The sequence below is a fragment of the Aethalodelphis obliquidens genome, unplaced genomic scaffold (assembly GCF_003676395.1).
Source record: "Aethalodelphis obliquidens isolate GAN/ISIS:26980383/991018 unplaced genomic scaffold, ASM367639v1 scaffold3, whole genome shotgun sequence".
Classification (NCBI taxonomy): domain Eukaryota; kingdom Metazoa; phylum Chordata; class Mammalia; order Artiodactyla; family Delphinidae; genus Aethalodelphis; species Aethalodelphis obliquidens.
The window spans coordinates 27651875-27664842 of NW_020837947.1; the positions used below are offsets into that span (position 1 = coordinate 27651875).

A 12968-nucleotide genomic window follows, 5' to 3' on the forward strand; every position below is an offset into this window, starting at 1 on the left:
AATTGGTAGATACATATATTTCTAGATACATCTAGAGAGATAAACAGACATATCTATAGCATAGCAGATTATTAAATAATAACAGTAGATATACGTTGCTGAGAAAAAAATAAACTGAGATTTATATACTTGTTTTAGAATGAGTGAATTAAACTTTCAGGATAAGAATTTTTAAGTATATAATATTTGAAATAGTATGTTTTTCTTAACTATGTCTTAAGCAGCTTCAAGTCAAGAACTTTATGCTTCATTTCTTTATATTTTCCATACTATGTACAGTGCTATATATATAGCACACACCTAAGGTATTTATTATATAAATGAGTTACTAGTTAATTCATCTTTTTAGAAATTGTTTATAAATTATAGGAATTCCCTGGCAGTCCAGTGGTTAGGACTCTGCGCTTTCACTGCCAAGGGCACGTGTTCAATCCCTGTTCAGGGAACTAAGATCCCACAAGCTACATGGTGCATCGAGGAAAAAAAAAAAGAAAGAAAAGAAATTATTCATAAATTTAATGAATTCTGTTAATAAATGTCCTTAGGGGTGCTCTTAAGTAGTTCTCAAAAATCTCAAGTACTGTAACTCTTTGCACTTATAGTTAGTGCCCAGGAAATCCTGAAGATGCCATTAAGCATTAAAAAGATTTAATTTCATTCTCAAAAGATTTGTCTCCAGACCTTACGTTATTTTTGCAGTACGCGGGCCTTTCACTGTTGTGGCCTCTCCCGTTGCGGAGCACAGGCTGCGGACGCGCAGGCTCAGCGGCCATGGCTCATGGGCCCAGCCACTCCGCGGCATATGGGATTCTCCCGGACTGGGGCACGAACCCGTGTCCCCTCCATCAGCAGGCGGACTGTCAACCACTGCGCCACCAGGGAAGCCCCAGACCTTACGTTATTTTTAAGTGATAAGTCTGTTATCTCTATTATGTGTATTTAAGCATAGAGAAATGCACCCATACCTCACTCTCAAAGAAAAATGGAAATGTAGCTCATACAAACATTTTTTAGTTCCTGTAGGTGTCTATTCAGTTTTAGAAAAGGCTTTTCCAAACTAGTTTTGCAACAATACAAGTCTATTTGAAGACCCTTGTATAACTTACTTATCTATCTATATGTTTATTTTTTTAAATATATTTATTTATTTATTTTTGGCTGCATTGGGTCTTTGTTGCTGCTCATGGGCTTTCTCTAGTTGCAGCGAGCGGGGGCTACTCTTCATTGCAGTGCGTGGGCTTCTCATTTCAGTGGCTTCTTCTGTTGCGGAGTATGGGCTCTAGGCACGCGGGCTCAGTAGTTGTGGCTCACGGGCTTAGTTGCTCCGTGGCCTGTGGGATCTTCCCGGACCAGGGATCAAACCCATTTCCCCTGTACTGGCAGGCGGATTCTTAACCACTGCACCACCAGGGAAGTCCCTATATGTTTATTTTTAAATTTTTTATCATTTATATATTCATGTGTTTATATCCTTAACAAACTTGAATCAATAATTTTTATTTTAGTATTTATAAATTTGTATGTTTATGTATTTTTTTAAAAATTTGTACTAACTCTCATAACAATATGGCAACAGAAAGAACCTGGCCAGGAAAGTAGCATCTAAGGAAAATAGAAACAAGTTATAAATGCAACAGGGTAAAAAAAAGAATATTCCATTTATCATAAGGGATATATTTCTGTATATAATCTCTATAAACCACTGCTTTGAACTGTGAAGTATAAAATTTATAATTACTAAAACTGTGTATAAACTGAATAATATGTTGTTTGCAATTACTTGAATTTATTTTTGTTTAAAACTATCTTCAACTGATTCTTTTTTTACTGATTTTATATTTACTCATAGCTCATGGTTTGCTAAGAGAATTTAAAGAAATTTATTATACTTTTCTGAAGTAATTCATAAATTATTATTTTAATATTCAATATCAGCATGCACCCTAGTACTCTTTATTGGCAACTGAAAAGTAGAGAAACAGCAGAGTAACTTGTACAAATACTAAAGGTATCCCGTTTTTAAAAAGGGCCACCAGACCAAAAACAATGAAACATAAAACGGAATATCCCAAGGACGGGAACTGTGTTCACTTCTGTCTCCTCAGCCTATAAGAGTACCTCAGACACAATATGTATCTAATAATTATTGCTAGATAAACAGATTTAATCTTTCAATTTTTGCTTGTTTTTCTATTTTAAAAATTTTGCTAATCCTTAAGAGATGGTAGGGGAACCTAAGAAATGTTTACTATAACTCCTAGTTGCAGTTTGAGCATGAGCTTGTTGAAAAAAATGATGAAGTAGATGTTATATTACTCAAATCTGGACCTAGTCAGCATTTCAGTGCTACGAGGGAAACTAAGAAACATAAGTAAAATAGGAAAGGAGGAACAGGTTTACGTTTTTAAGTTTTGCCTGTTAACAATTTGTTATAAGATTTGGTTTTATATTTTAAATTATGTTTCTTAACCATGCAGTCACATACTTGATATGTGCAGAAAATAAATGTACATGTTTTATAAAGTAGGTCATCGAAATAAAGTTAATTAAACCTTAAGGTACATCAGAATCACCTGTAGCCTTGTTAAAACAGATTACTGAGTCCATCCCCAGAATATTTCAGTTGGTCTGGAATGGGGCCCAAGAATTTGCATTTCTAACCAGTTTCCAGGTAATGTTGCCACTGCTAATCTAGAGACCACACTTTGAGCACCCATGTCTAAACCAATGATTCATAATTCTCCTTTTGCTATCCCTCCCAAGAAAAATAATTAAAGTACACTGTCATCTTTCTTCAGTAACAAAAAACAGAACAAAAATCTGTAGTCCAGTCTATAAAGGTCTTCATCATTCTCTTGATTTTTTTTGTTTTTTTAGGAAATAACCAACACACAGATACATTTTAGAGCCTTTTTCAATGAAGCACTAATGATTCACTGTAACAAAGTATGTGAATTGTGATTTCCAGTAAGAAGAGGTTTAATTAATACCAGTCATCATATAAAATGAGTAGCTTCATTTGTGAAGTCCAAAAGTTCAATCATTTCTATTCATCAAAGAAGAAAGAAGTATTTCCAACCAGTAAATTCCAAAGAAATGCTTTATCACTGTTCTTCTTTAATTATGACTAAGAGGCTTTTCCTGTATAGTACTGCAGCAAACAAACAAGCTTTTCTAATTCATGTATGATCACAAATAATCAGGCACACTGTTATCCAACAAATTAATATTTTGAATTTACATTAATATTTGTGAATGCCATTCTTTTGGAATAGTTATTTGAATACCTGATATGATAGAATTTTTAAGCTGGAAGGGATACCACCTAGCATCTGGTCCAAACCCCTTAGTTTACAGACATCCAGCTTGAGTGTTTTAAGATATGTTTTAGCCTTGGAGGCCCAGGCAGGACTGGAAACTCACTGTCTTGATTCCTTGTTTCGTGTTTTTTTCCATTACCCTTAGTAGTTACTTTACCAGAAGGTATTTGGAATTAAATATTTTCAAATATTTGTTTGATGAAGTGTTTAAGGTTCATATATACTAGCATTATGTAGCAGGATAGAACAGATAGTTTGTCTGGTACAGAGACAATAAACTTTGTGCAATTATTTACTTTATCTCTGTTTTCTTAATCTATTATTATCCAGATAAGATCAGTTAAAAATAACAGGACCTTAGTTTTTTTTTATGAATATCTGTAGAGTTGTCTTTCTTAGTGTTCATGGAAATAATTATAAGAGACTGTATATATTTCTACCACATGGTGCTAGAAGTAGGGTTATATGTTTTTCCATTCTTCTTATGGAATAAAATATAGTCCCAGTGTCACTATTAGTAAAGGAGTCATTTGAATGTTTAGTAATGTACTTCTGTACAATTTAGAATTTGTTGTTAAATTTGATTTTCTACTACCTTTTTTATCTGCTCTTTTTTTCTATTTTAGTAATAAAGACCCAACATTGCTCGACATAATTGAGAAATGAGACTTTCCTAAAGCTTATTTTATTTCACTTGTTAAATATTACTGGGGGACAGCAAGCAGGCACAGCCAGGGAAGGGACTGGTGGAAGTGGGGAGACCATGCCCAGCATAGCTCATGGGCCAGTGCAGTGATGCTCAGGTACATGGTGGTTGGCGACTGGGAGGCGGGCAAGATGTGCCTACCCATGAATTATGCCAGCGACGCCTTCCTGGAGGATTACATGCCTGCCATCTTCAACTGCTACGCAGTCAGTGTCACCTTAGGGGACAGTTAGTACCTCCTGGTTTTCTGTGACATGGCCAAACAGAAAGACTAAGAGCAGACAAGAACGCTGTGATCATCTGAGGCTTTTATCTTATCCGATGACTGATGTCCTCCCTGTATGCTCCTCTGTGGTAAATGTAGCCTCGTTTCAAAATGTGAAAGAGGAGTGGGTAACAGAACTTAAAGAATACACACTAAATATACCTGTTGTATTAATAGGAACTCAGATCTCCGAGGTGACCCCAAAACTATAGCAAGACTGAAAGATATGAAAGAAGAACCTGTGTCTGGAACAAGGGTGGAAACTAGCAAAAGAAATGAGAGCAAGGACTTCCCTGGTGGCGCAGTGGTTAAGAATCTGCCTGCCAATGCAGGAGACACGGGTTCAAGCCCTGGTCCGGGAAGACCCCACATGTCTCAGAGCAACTAAGCCCAAGCACCACAACTACTGGGCCTGCGCTCTACAGCCCGCAAGCCACAACTACTGAGGTCACGTGCCACAACTACTGAAATCCACACGCCTAGAGCCCATGCTCCACAGCAAGAGAAGCCACCGCAATGAGAAGCCTGCACACCACAACAAAGAGTAGCCCCCACTCACCACAACTAGAGAAAACCTGCGCACAGCAACGAAGACCCAATGCAGCCCAAAATAAATAAATAAATTTATTTTTAAAAAAAAATTTAAAAAAAAAAGAAATGGGAGCATGCTGCTATGTGGAATGTTCACCTTTAGTCCATCAGGGATTGAAGTGTTTGGTGAGGCTATCACAGCCATTTTAACTCCAAAGAAACACACAGTTAAAAAAAAAATAGGATCAAGATGTATAAACTGTTGTTTGATTACATGAGAAGCATCTCCAGTGGCCAAGAAAACGGTCCATTTCTCTCAGAAAGCATATGAAATGCTACAGCTGTACCCAGACCTCTTATAAATAATGAATCAGTTTAAAACTTGAAAGAGATTTTTTTAAAAACCCTGCCATCAGAATTCTATAAAATTCATTAAGGATGTTTCTCCAAGGTCGAAAAAGCAGCAAATGCATCTGAAGCCACAATCTACTCTAAATAACTTTATTTCAACTAGAAAGTACAATCTCTCTGGGCTTTCATAGTTTAAAAAGCTACAACCACACCATGTTGTTAACTATGTGAAAAACAGTGCTGTCAATATAACTGCCTGGCTTAGACCATCCATACTTCTGCATAGTCCTTATGGAATCTGCACGAAGAAGCATCTTCTCCCTTTGCTCCAATGAATTGTTCTTGTATGTAAGTTGCTTTCTCTTTTAGTATATCCAGAGTGTTGAAACAACAAGGCCAACCATGTAGCCAAAGGTCCCTCCAAGCCTACAAGAGATGGGCCATCCCTGAGGGGAACATGTATAAGATCAAAAAAGAACAAAAGTTTTATTACACTTGAGCCAGAAGTTAAGTGTAACCTAAATATTTCTATATTAAAGCTTGATGTGCTTTTTCTTTAAGAATACCAGATGTGTAATAAAGTCATAATTGCATTTATTATGAAAACTGAAAATGTATATATTTTAGTTAATGTGCATTAAATACCTGTGACAAGAGTTCTGACAAAAAATAAAATAATTACTAAGACATTTCTTTTTGTTTCACCTCATATTAATTGGTAATAATCCTGCCAGTAACCATAAGAAGTACCCTTAATAACTCGTTGGCTGAGTACTGATCTGCACCTACATGGGGTTAAACTCCATAAGGAAAGAACTATCAGAAATTAGTAGCCCACACAACAGAATGGGAATAATTCACAGTCCTGCCAGCCAGAATGGAAAAACCTCCTAATAATGTGGGGCATCAGGGGGAATTATCAGGAGAATCATATCTTAGTAGTGGAGTTTATTGAGTCCTAAAGTCTTCCTGCATCTGCTCTAACACAACTTAAAAGCAAACCTGGAAGGGGTCAAACTGATCTCAAGTAACTACATGCCAGAAAAACCTCCAATACTCTTTAAAGGAATACAAAGAATCTAGTACTCACGAAAGTAAACGTCATATGTATTAGTTTTCTGGGGCTGTCATATCAAATTACCACAAACATGGTGTGGCTTAAAACAACGGAAAAGTATTCTTTCACTGTTCTGGAGGGCAGAATTCTGAAATCAAGTTAAGCAAGTAGGAAGCAGAGGGAAGGGGGTGGGATCCAGATGCTTCATTGGCTGCAGGTCGGCGCAAAGAAGTTCCCCAACGATTATGGAGCCAGCAGAAGCCCTGTTGGAGGAGAAAGTGCTCAAGCGTATGACTTATTCAGCACAGCTTGTTGAATGACTTGGGGTCATCATGAATATTGATTTTTGGATTGCATCACAGATAACATTGCAAGGAACATCTGCTGCTGCTGAGCAGTACAGTGGTTAATGTTCCTTAGGTACAGTGGTTTCAAGAACCACTGAGAATTCTAGAGAGACAACTGTAATAATGAAAAATCTCTCAGAAGATAATGCAAAAAGGAATTCTCCTAAATGTCTTATAACAGCCTGGCAGACTCTGCTTAAACCAAGAAATAGTATCTGGCAAGCACTGCTATGAAGACCGAAAACTATGTCAAAAAAAAAAAAAAAAGCTTGCCAGTGGCACTTCCATCGTGAGTGATTGTGCCCAAGCAACTCGGCAAGCTTTGAGAAAAGGAAGGAACTCTGTTTCAAATATGTGGATAGTGGTCAAATGTGACCAAGTGGATTTTGTGGAACATTTTATTTCCCAGACCTATCATTACCAACATGGGCACATGGTCACCTATTTTTAAACTTACGTCTAAAAAGAAAGATTACTGAAAGATTTCATAACTGCCCTGTCAGCTCAAGATCTGGATCATAGTACTGAGGATGTTCTGTCATACCCACGTGCCAGACCACCGTGTGCACAGAAGGGTACATTGTAGAAGATACTTCTCAAGAGAATGGTCAAAACAGATTTTCTGTGACAAAACCTACCAAAATAAGGGGAAAATAGAAATGGTATTAATTCAGCACAAACCTCTGCATGGGACTGTGTCTTCCAACACTTGGGGAATAAAGCTCCCAATGGAGCTTTACTTTATCCTAAAACAGCGAGATGACAATGAAATCTAACTGGAGACAGGGAAGACGTGACTTATGCAAAATCCACTACCAGAATAAAACAAGCAGAGTTTACTGTGTGTACTGTGATGCTCAGAAGAGAGTAATGGTCTTCCAATGATGAGAACATTTTGATAAAAACATACACTGGAATACCAGCAGGTTCTCATGAGCCGTGTGGATTTTGTCACGTGTCTTCAGTATGATGAGAGAATGGTCACAGCTCCACTGCCGCCAGCCTGTGGGCTGTTGGCACGTGAAACACGCTGACTCCTCATTGTGAAGCTGTTTTGTGCCTAAATGTCAGTAATGGTGTGATGGTGACAAAGCAAGACTGCTTTGGGGGGTGTAGTCTCCCTCCTAAGGATCGTAGTTGTGGAGTTTGGTGTTAAGGACATTATTTCTACATCAGGAGATAGCAGCATGAGAGTGTAGAACACAGTACTGTAAGCCAGGAAGGACCTAAGATGGATGCAGATGAGGCATTGCCCATTTGCAGTAGCGTAAGAGGCTGGTAACACGTGATTCACCTGACACCATCAGGTTGGGAGGCTGTGTTATGTATTGGTCTGACAGGTCTGCTGTAACAAAATACCATAGACCGGGTGACTTAAACAACAGAAGTTTATTTGCTCACAGTTCTGGAGGCTGGAAGTCCAAGATCAAGTATCCGGCCAGGTTGGTTCCTTCTGAGGCCTCTCTCCTTGTCATGCAGACAGTCTCCTTCTCGCTGTGTCCTCAAGCGGCCTTTTTCTCTGTGCACGTATGCTCCTGGTATCTCTTCCTCTTTTTATAGGAACACCAGGATGAAGAACAGTGGGAACAAATCCCCACGCAGGTTCTCGGACTGGGTTTCAGGTGTCGGGAAAGGGGCACAATGGAGCCTGCAGGTGACCCAGGGGAGCTAATCTTCTCAGCACAGCCAGCTGCCCAAGTTTTGCTGTCCAAAAATGTGTCTTATCTTTCATGAGTGATTAGGATCTCCTGTCCCTCCTCCCTTCCTCTCTGCTGCTTTCCCATGTTTGATCCTAGGTAAAGATGGCCTATAAATGTATTTCATTTTAAAAAAAAAAGAAAAAAACCACGAGTTTAAATCCTGATTCTACCACTTAGTAGTTTACTTTAGACAAGTTACTAGATTTCCCTGTGTATCAAATTTCTCATTTGTAAAATTGAAATAAGAATTTCTGCCCTCACAGGATTGTCACAAAGGTTGAGTAAGATAACTCACATAAGCCACTAGCAAGGGACCCAGAACATGGCAGGCACTCAGCACATTTTTACTGGCTTTCCTGTTCTGTGCTGGTGCCATGCAGGAGAATACAGGAGAAGAGGTTTGGAGAAGGAAGAATGCACGGGAAAAGTTAAAAGTTCCACTTTTACATAAGTGAGTTGGCATCAATATACTGAGAGTTACAAAAGATTTGTAAATTTTAAACAGCGTCCTGCATAGCATGTTGTAAACTAGGGACTGTGCTAAGCAGTGCAATAAGAATTGTATTTTTACCACTTAAATTATCATTACTGCCCTTATATTGTATAGTGACAGCAGTTAATTCCAGATTTATCCATTAAAGTCTTCTGGTTAATGTGTTAATAAAGATTTTAAATTAATTTCAAGGCACCACAAAGAGTTTTGAGAACTGAGAACTGTTATGGCATTCCTTGCTTCCCGTTGCCCATATTCTGAGTCTGAACCTTTCAGCGTGTATGATCTGGTGCCTACTGACTCTTGAAGCCTCAGCTTCTCCCACCTTCTGTCTAGACTCTTACCTCTAATGCCAGACTCCCACCATATTGAACTATTGGGGATTTCTCTTCCCGGGACTCTCACACATGGGGTGCAGTCTGCCTGAGACACACTTTGCATCTCTTCAGCTGGCTATTTCCTGATTATCCTTCATTCACCTGCAAAGCCTAAGCGAGGTACCCCTTCTAGAAATTATCCTGTTTATCACAGTATGTTCAGTCCCTAACACAGTACCAGGTACATTAGGATTTCAGTAAATACTTGTTAAGTGAATAAATCAGTACTCAGCCTAAATGCAGAGGACTGCAATGATAATTTTCCATTGCGTATGTAGTTGTATAACCTGTAAATTTTCAAATTCCATTTACATAGGAAAAAAAGTAGAAGTAGTTTATTCTTTAGTGTATGTATTATGTCCTACTTTATACACTGCATCACGTCTAAAATGGGTTGAGGTCTGCTTCCTTCTTGTAACTGCTGTAAGGGATTTGTAGATTCCTATGCAGCCATTCATTTTGAATTTGGTTTTTCAAAAGAAAAAATACATATAATGACTACTGTAACAAAACAGAGAAAGAGGATTCTCATAGAAGGGTTTTTCCTCTTAAATTTGTATAAGCTTATAAAGGTATTTTTAAAGTATGGGAAGATTTAGATTAGTCATATAAAATACCCCAAAAATGGTATTTGTATAGAAATACATCTCAAAAAGAGACATTAACAATAAACCCAAGTGATCACAATGAAATTATGTAAACTGGTTGTTCCATTGAATTTTTCCTTTTTGTAAAAGTGTCGACGTTCTGGAGAATTTTTTTTTTTTTTTCAGATGCGTCTGCTTAGCACAGGGAATGGGACCAAAGGTGGAATGAAACAATTTTAAGAAAGTGAATGATGTGTGAGCTTTTTTTTATTTGCCTCACAAGTAATTTACTTTAAAAAAAATTAACATCTGCTATTTTGAAGCTAATCTTAGTGTATTGAATGATCTTAACCATTTCTCAATCCCACAGTCTTTTATCTTGCTTCTCCTGCTGTGTTCCCACCACCCCTGATCCCATTAGCAAACCTTGAGACAGCCTCAGACTCACCAAAGTACTGCTTTGGTTTCAGCTGCTCTTCTGCAAGAGGAAGTGAATGTTGGGGGTTTTCTCTGTGGTACAGTTGTGATAAAGCTGTGGTGGTCTTATCTCTCTCTTAGGTAGTGGCCCTTTATGACTACACAGCGAATCGATCAGATGAACTAACCATCCATCGCGGAGACATTATCCGAGTGTTTTTCAAAGATAATGAAGACTGGTGGTATGGCAGCAGAGGAAAGGGACAGGAAGGTTATTTTCCAGCTAATCATGTGGCTAGTGAAAGTAAGTTTTATGCTCCCTTCCTGGTTTACTAATATGGTATAACTGATAGTCCAAGATTTTATCATTTTCTACGCTTTAACTTGCTGTCTTGTTACTTTTGCATACATTTACCGATGGGTATTGCTCTTCATTGCTCTTCATTCTCACGTTGCAAAAGAATAAAAGGGGAGGGGGGCACTAGTACACTCAAAAGCTATTACATTCTGAGATTGGAATATCTACTTCATGGACTTCCCATCCCAGGGGACCTGCCTGTCTAGCTACCACCCTTCTTCAGCCCCTTTTCCCCGCCACCTGATGCTCACACACTGACGTCACCTCTCCTCTTGCCGCAGAGACTCCTCAGTTGACAGACACCTAAGAACCTCTAGCTCCCAACTCCCATTCTTTTTACCTTGTATCCCCAGGCCTAGCTGGTACCTGCTCAAAGAAAACTGCAATAGATTGTTCCACTCTCAAGTAAATTAAGCCCTCATTTGTGAAAGGTAAAAGAAAGGAGCCCGAGAAGAAATTCTAAATCTGAGTTTCTGAAAGCTGTAGATTTGCTTCCAGGCCTTGAGAGGAGAAAATAGAACTAACACAGAGAGTTTGAAAATAAAAGAGTTCAAAGACTGAAGAAAGGGGAGGAGTATAGCAGTGCTTCTTCAGAAGAACACTTCCCATCAGCCATTAACTTGGTGTGTGGTAGGAAAAGCACGATGCCCAGCGGTCAGGAGAACTGACTGCTAATCCTAGCTTGACAACTAATAGTGTGATATGCCTCCATTTCCTCCCATGGAACGAGGGAGCTGAGCTCCATCGTCTCTAAGCTTTCTTCCAGAAACACTAAAATCGTATAGTTCCGATTTAAAAATATAGTAGAAGCAGCCTTGAGAGCACGCTACGTTTTGAATGTTTACTGTTAAGTCTTTTGTTTCTGCAAAGTAATTATTATAAGTGGTAGTTGGTTTTCAGGCTAGTCTCTGAAACCCCATTCAACCCGAACTATGGTTGAACAAAAATACGATTGATTTCTAACCTAAGTTCTGAACTTTGAAGGGAAAAAAGATGAAGAAAAGGAGAAAGAATCTCTTCCATGAATCCTGGGTGCTGGGCCAGGCCCAGATAAAACTATTTCTCTTGGGCCACCTTCCAGGTCTGCACCCGGCCCTTCTCAGGGCTCCCTCCCCAAGAGCTCTAGATCTCACTGCAGCTCCTTCCCCAGCTTATCTGCCACTTTCAGCATACTCCTCCCCTCCAAAGCGCTAATTGTCTCGAAAATTACCCACTTCTTTCTCTCTCATAACAAAATTCTTAATTTCCTCTGTGCCATGGTTTTATTCTCCGAGCAGTAAATGACTAATAGCTCTTAAACTCTATCTGAGGTATAGTTTTATGTTTAAAGGAGGATGCAGACTGGAGAAAAGTTAAGGCAGTGTGGAAGGAAGAAATTTGGGGACAGGTTAATTCCCAGTCATCTCCTGTAAACTCAGCACTTCTCACTTGCAGGTCATCTCAGATATCCGGGCTGCTTCCCTCCCCTCCCAGTGAGGGCTTCTCTCAGGACCAGCAGCTGGAGTTCTGCAGCGGTAGCTTCTGTTTTTAAATCAAGAGCTGCCTGCACAGTCTTAGTCACTCTGGAGTATATCTGTCATTTTAACTAGCTATTACAATCTGTTGTTTCTTTCAGATACAAGTGGAAACTTGACAGTATAAAAAGATTGTGTATTTCCAGGCAACATGGTGTTATGTGCTAACTTTAGAATCTAGTTAGTTTGCAGAAATTACCTCTTAGGCTTGCAAATATTGAGAGGCTATAGATGTTTGATCCACAGGGGATTAAAGATTCAATAAAATTTGGTTTTCTTCCATAAGAACCAAAGTGGGACTTCTGAAGCATACTGCAGTGACCATGGTTGGTGGCCGAGTACAGAAATCAATTCCGTGTCTCAGGCGGTGGCCATCCTTCAGTTGCCATGACTCCTTATTGTACCCCGGAATAATTGATGGTTTCTTTTGGCATCAGTCACTGCTTGTTGAAAAAGCTTTTGCAAAAGCCAGAAAAAACAAAAATTTTTCAGAAAACCTGAGAATACGATCGAATTCTCAGTTCATCAGGGGTTCTTTTCCTCTCCTTTTTTTTTTTTTTTTCTTTTTTTTTTTTTTTTGCGGTACACGGGCCTCTCACTGTTGTGGCCTCTCCCGTTGTGGAGCACAGGCTCTGGACGTGCAGGCTCAGCGGCCATGGCTCACGGGCCCAGCCGCTCCACGGCATGTGGGATCTTCCCAGACCGGGACACGAACCCGTGTCCCCTGCATCGGCAGGCGGACTCTCAACCACTGCACCACCAGGGAAGGCCTTTTCCTCTCCTTTTATCCTACTTTTTACCTGAATTTAACAAAAACTCACCTTCCCAGTTTTAACATTAGAGAAAAAATGACTGTCAGCAGCATATTCCGCTCTGAAAATAGTAGGAGAAATTGTCCTTTATCTGAAGCCAAATATGCAAAGCAAATGATCTAAGGGACTGTGT

General features: G+C 39.2%; 1 protein-coding gene across 4 annotated transcripts in view; it reads left to right on the plus strand.

Moving 5' to 3' along the window:
• The window catches only part of AHI1 (Abelson helper integration site 1), a 215619-nt gene that overhangs the window by 140752 nt on the left and 61899 nt on the right, over nucleotides 1-12968 (plus strand). For 3 of the 4 annotated variants that reach the window (XM_027085763.1, XM_027085773.1, XM_027085784.1), the window contains one exon: nucleotides 10293-10455. In XM_027085763.1, coding sequence (XP_026941564.1) covers nucleotides 10293-10455 — 163 coding nt within the window. Of the gene's footprint in view, nucleotides 1-4468; nucleotides 4647-10292; nucleotides 10456-12968 lie in introns of those variants that run through there. The other variant, XM_027085793.1, reaches the window with a different exon arrangement.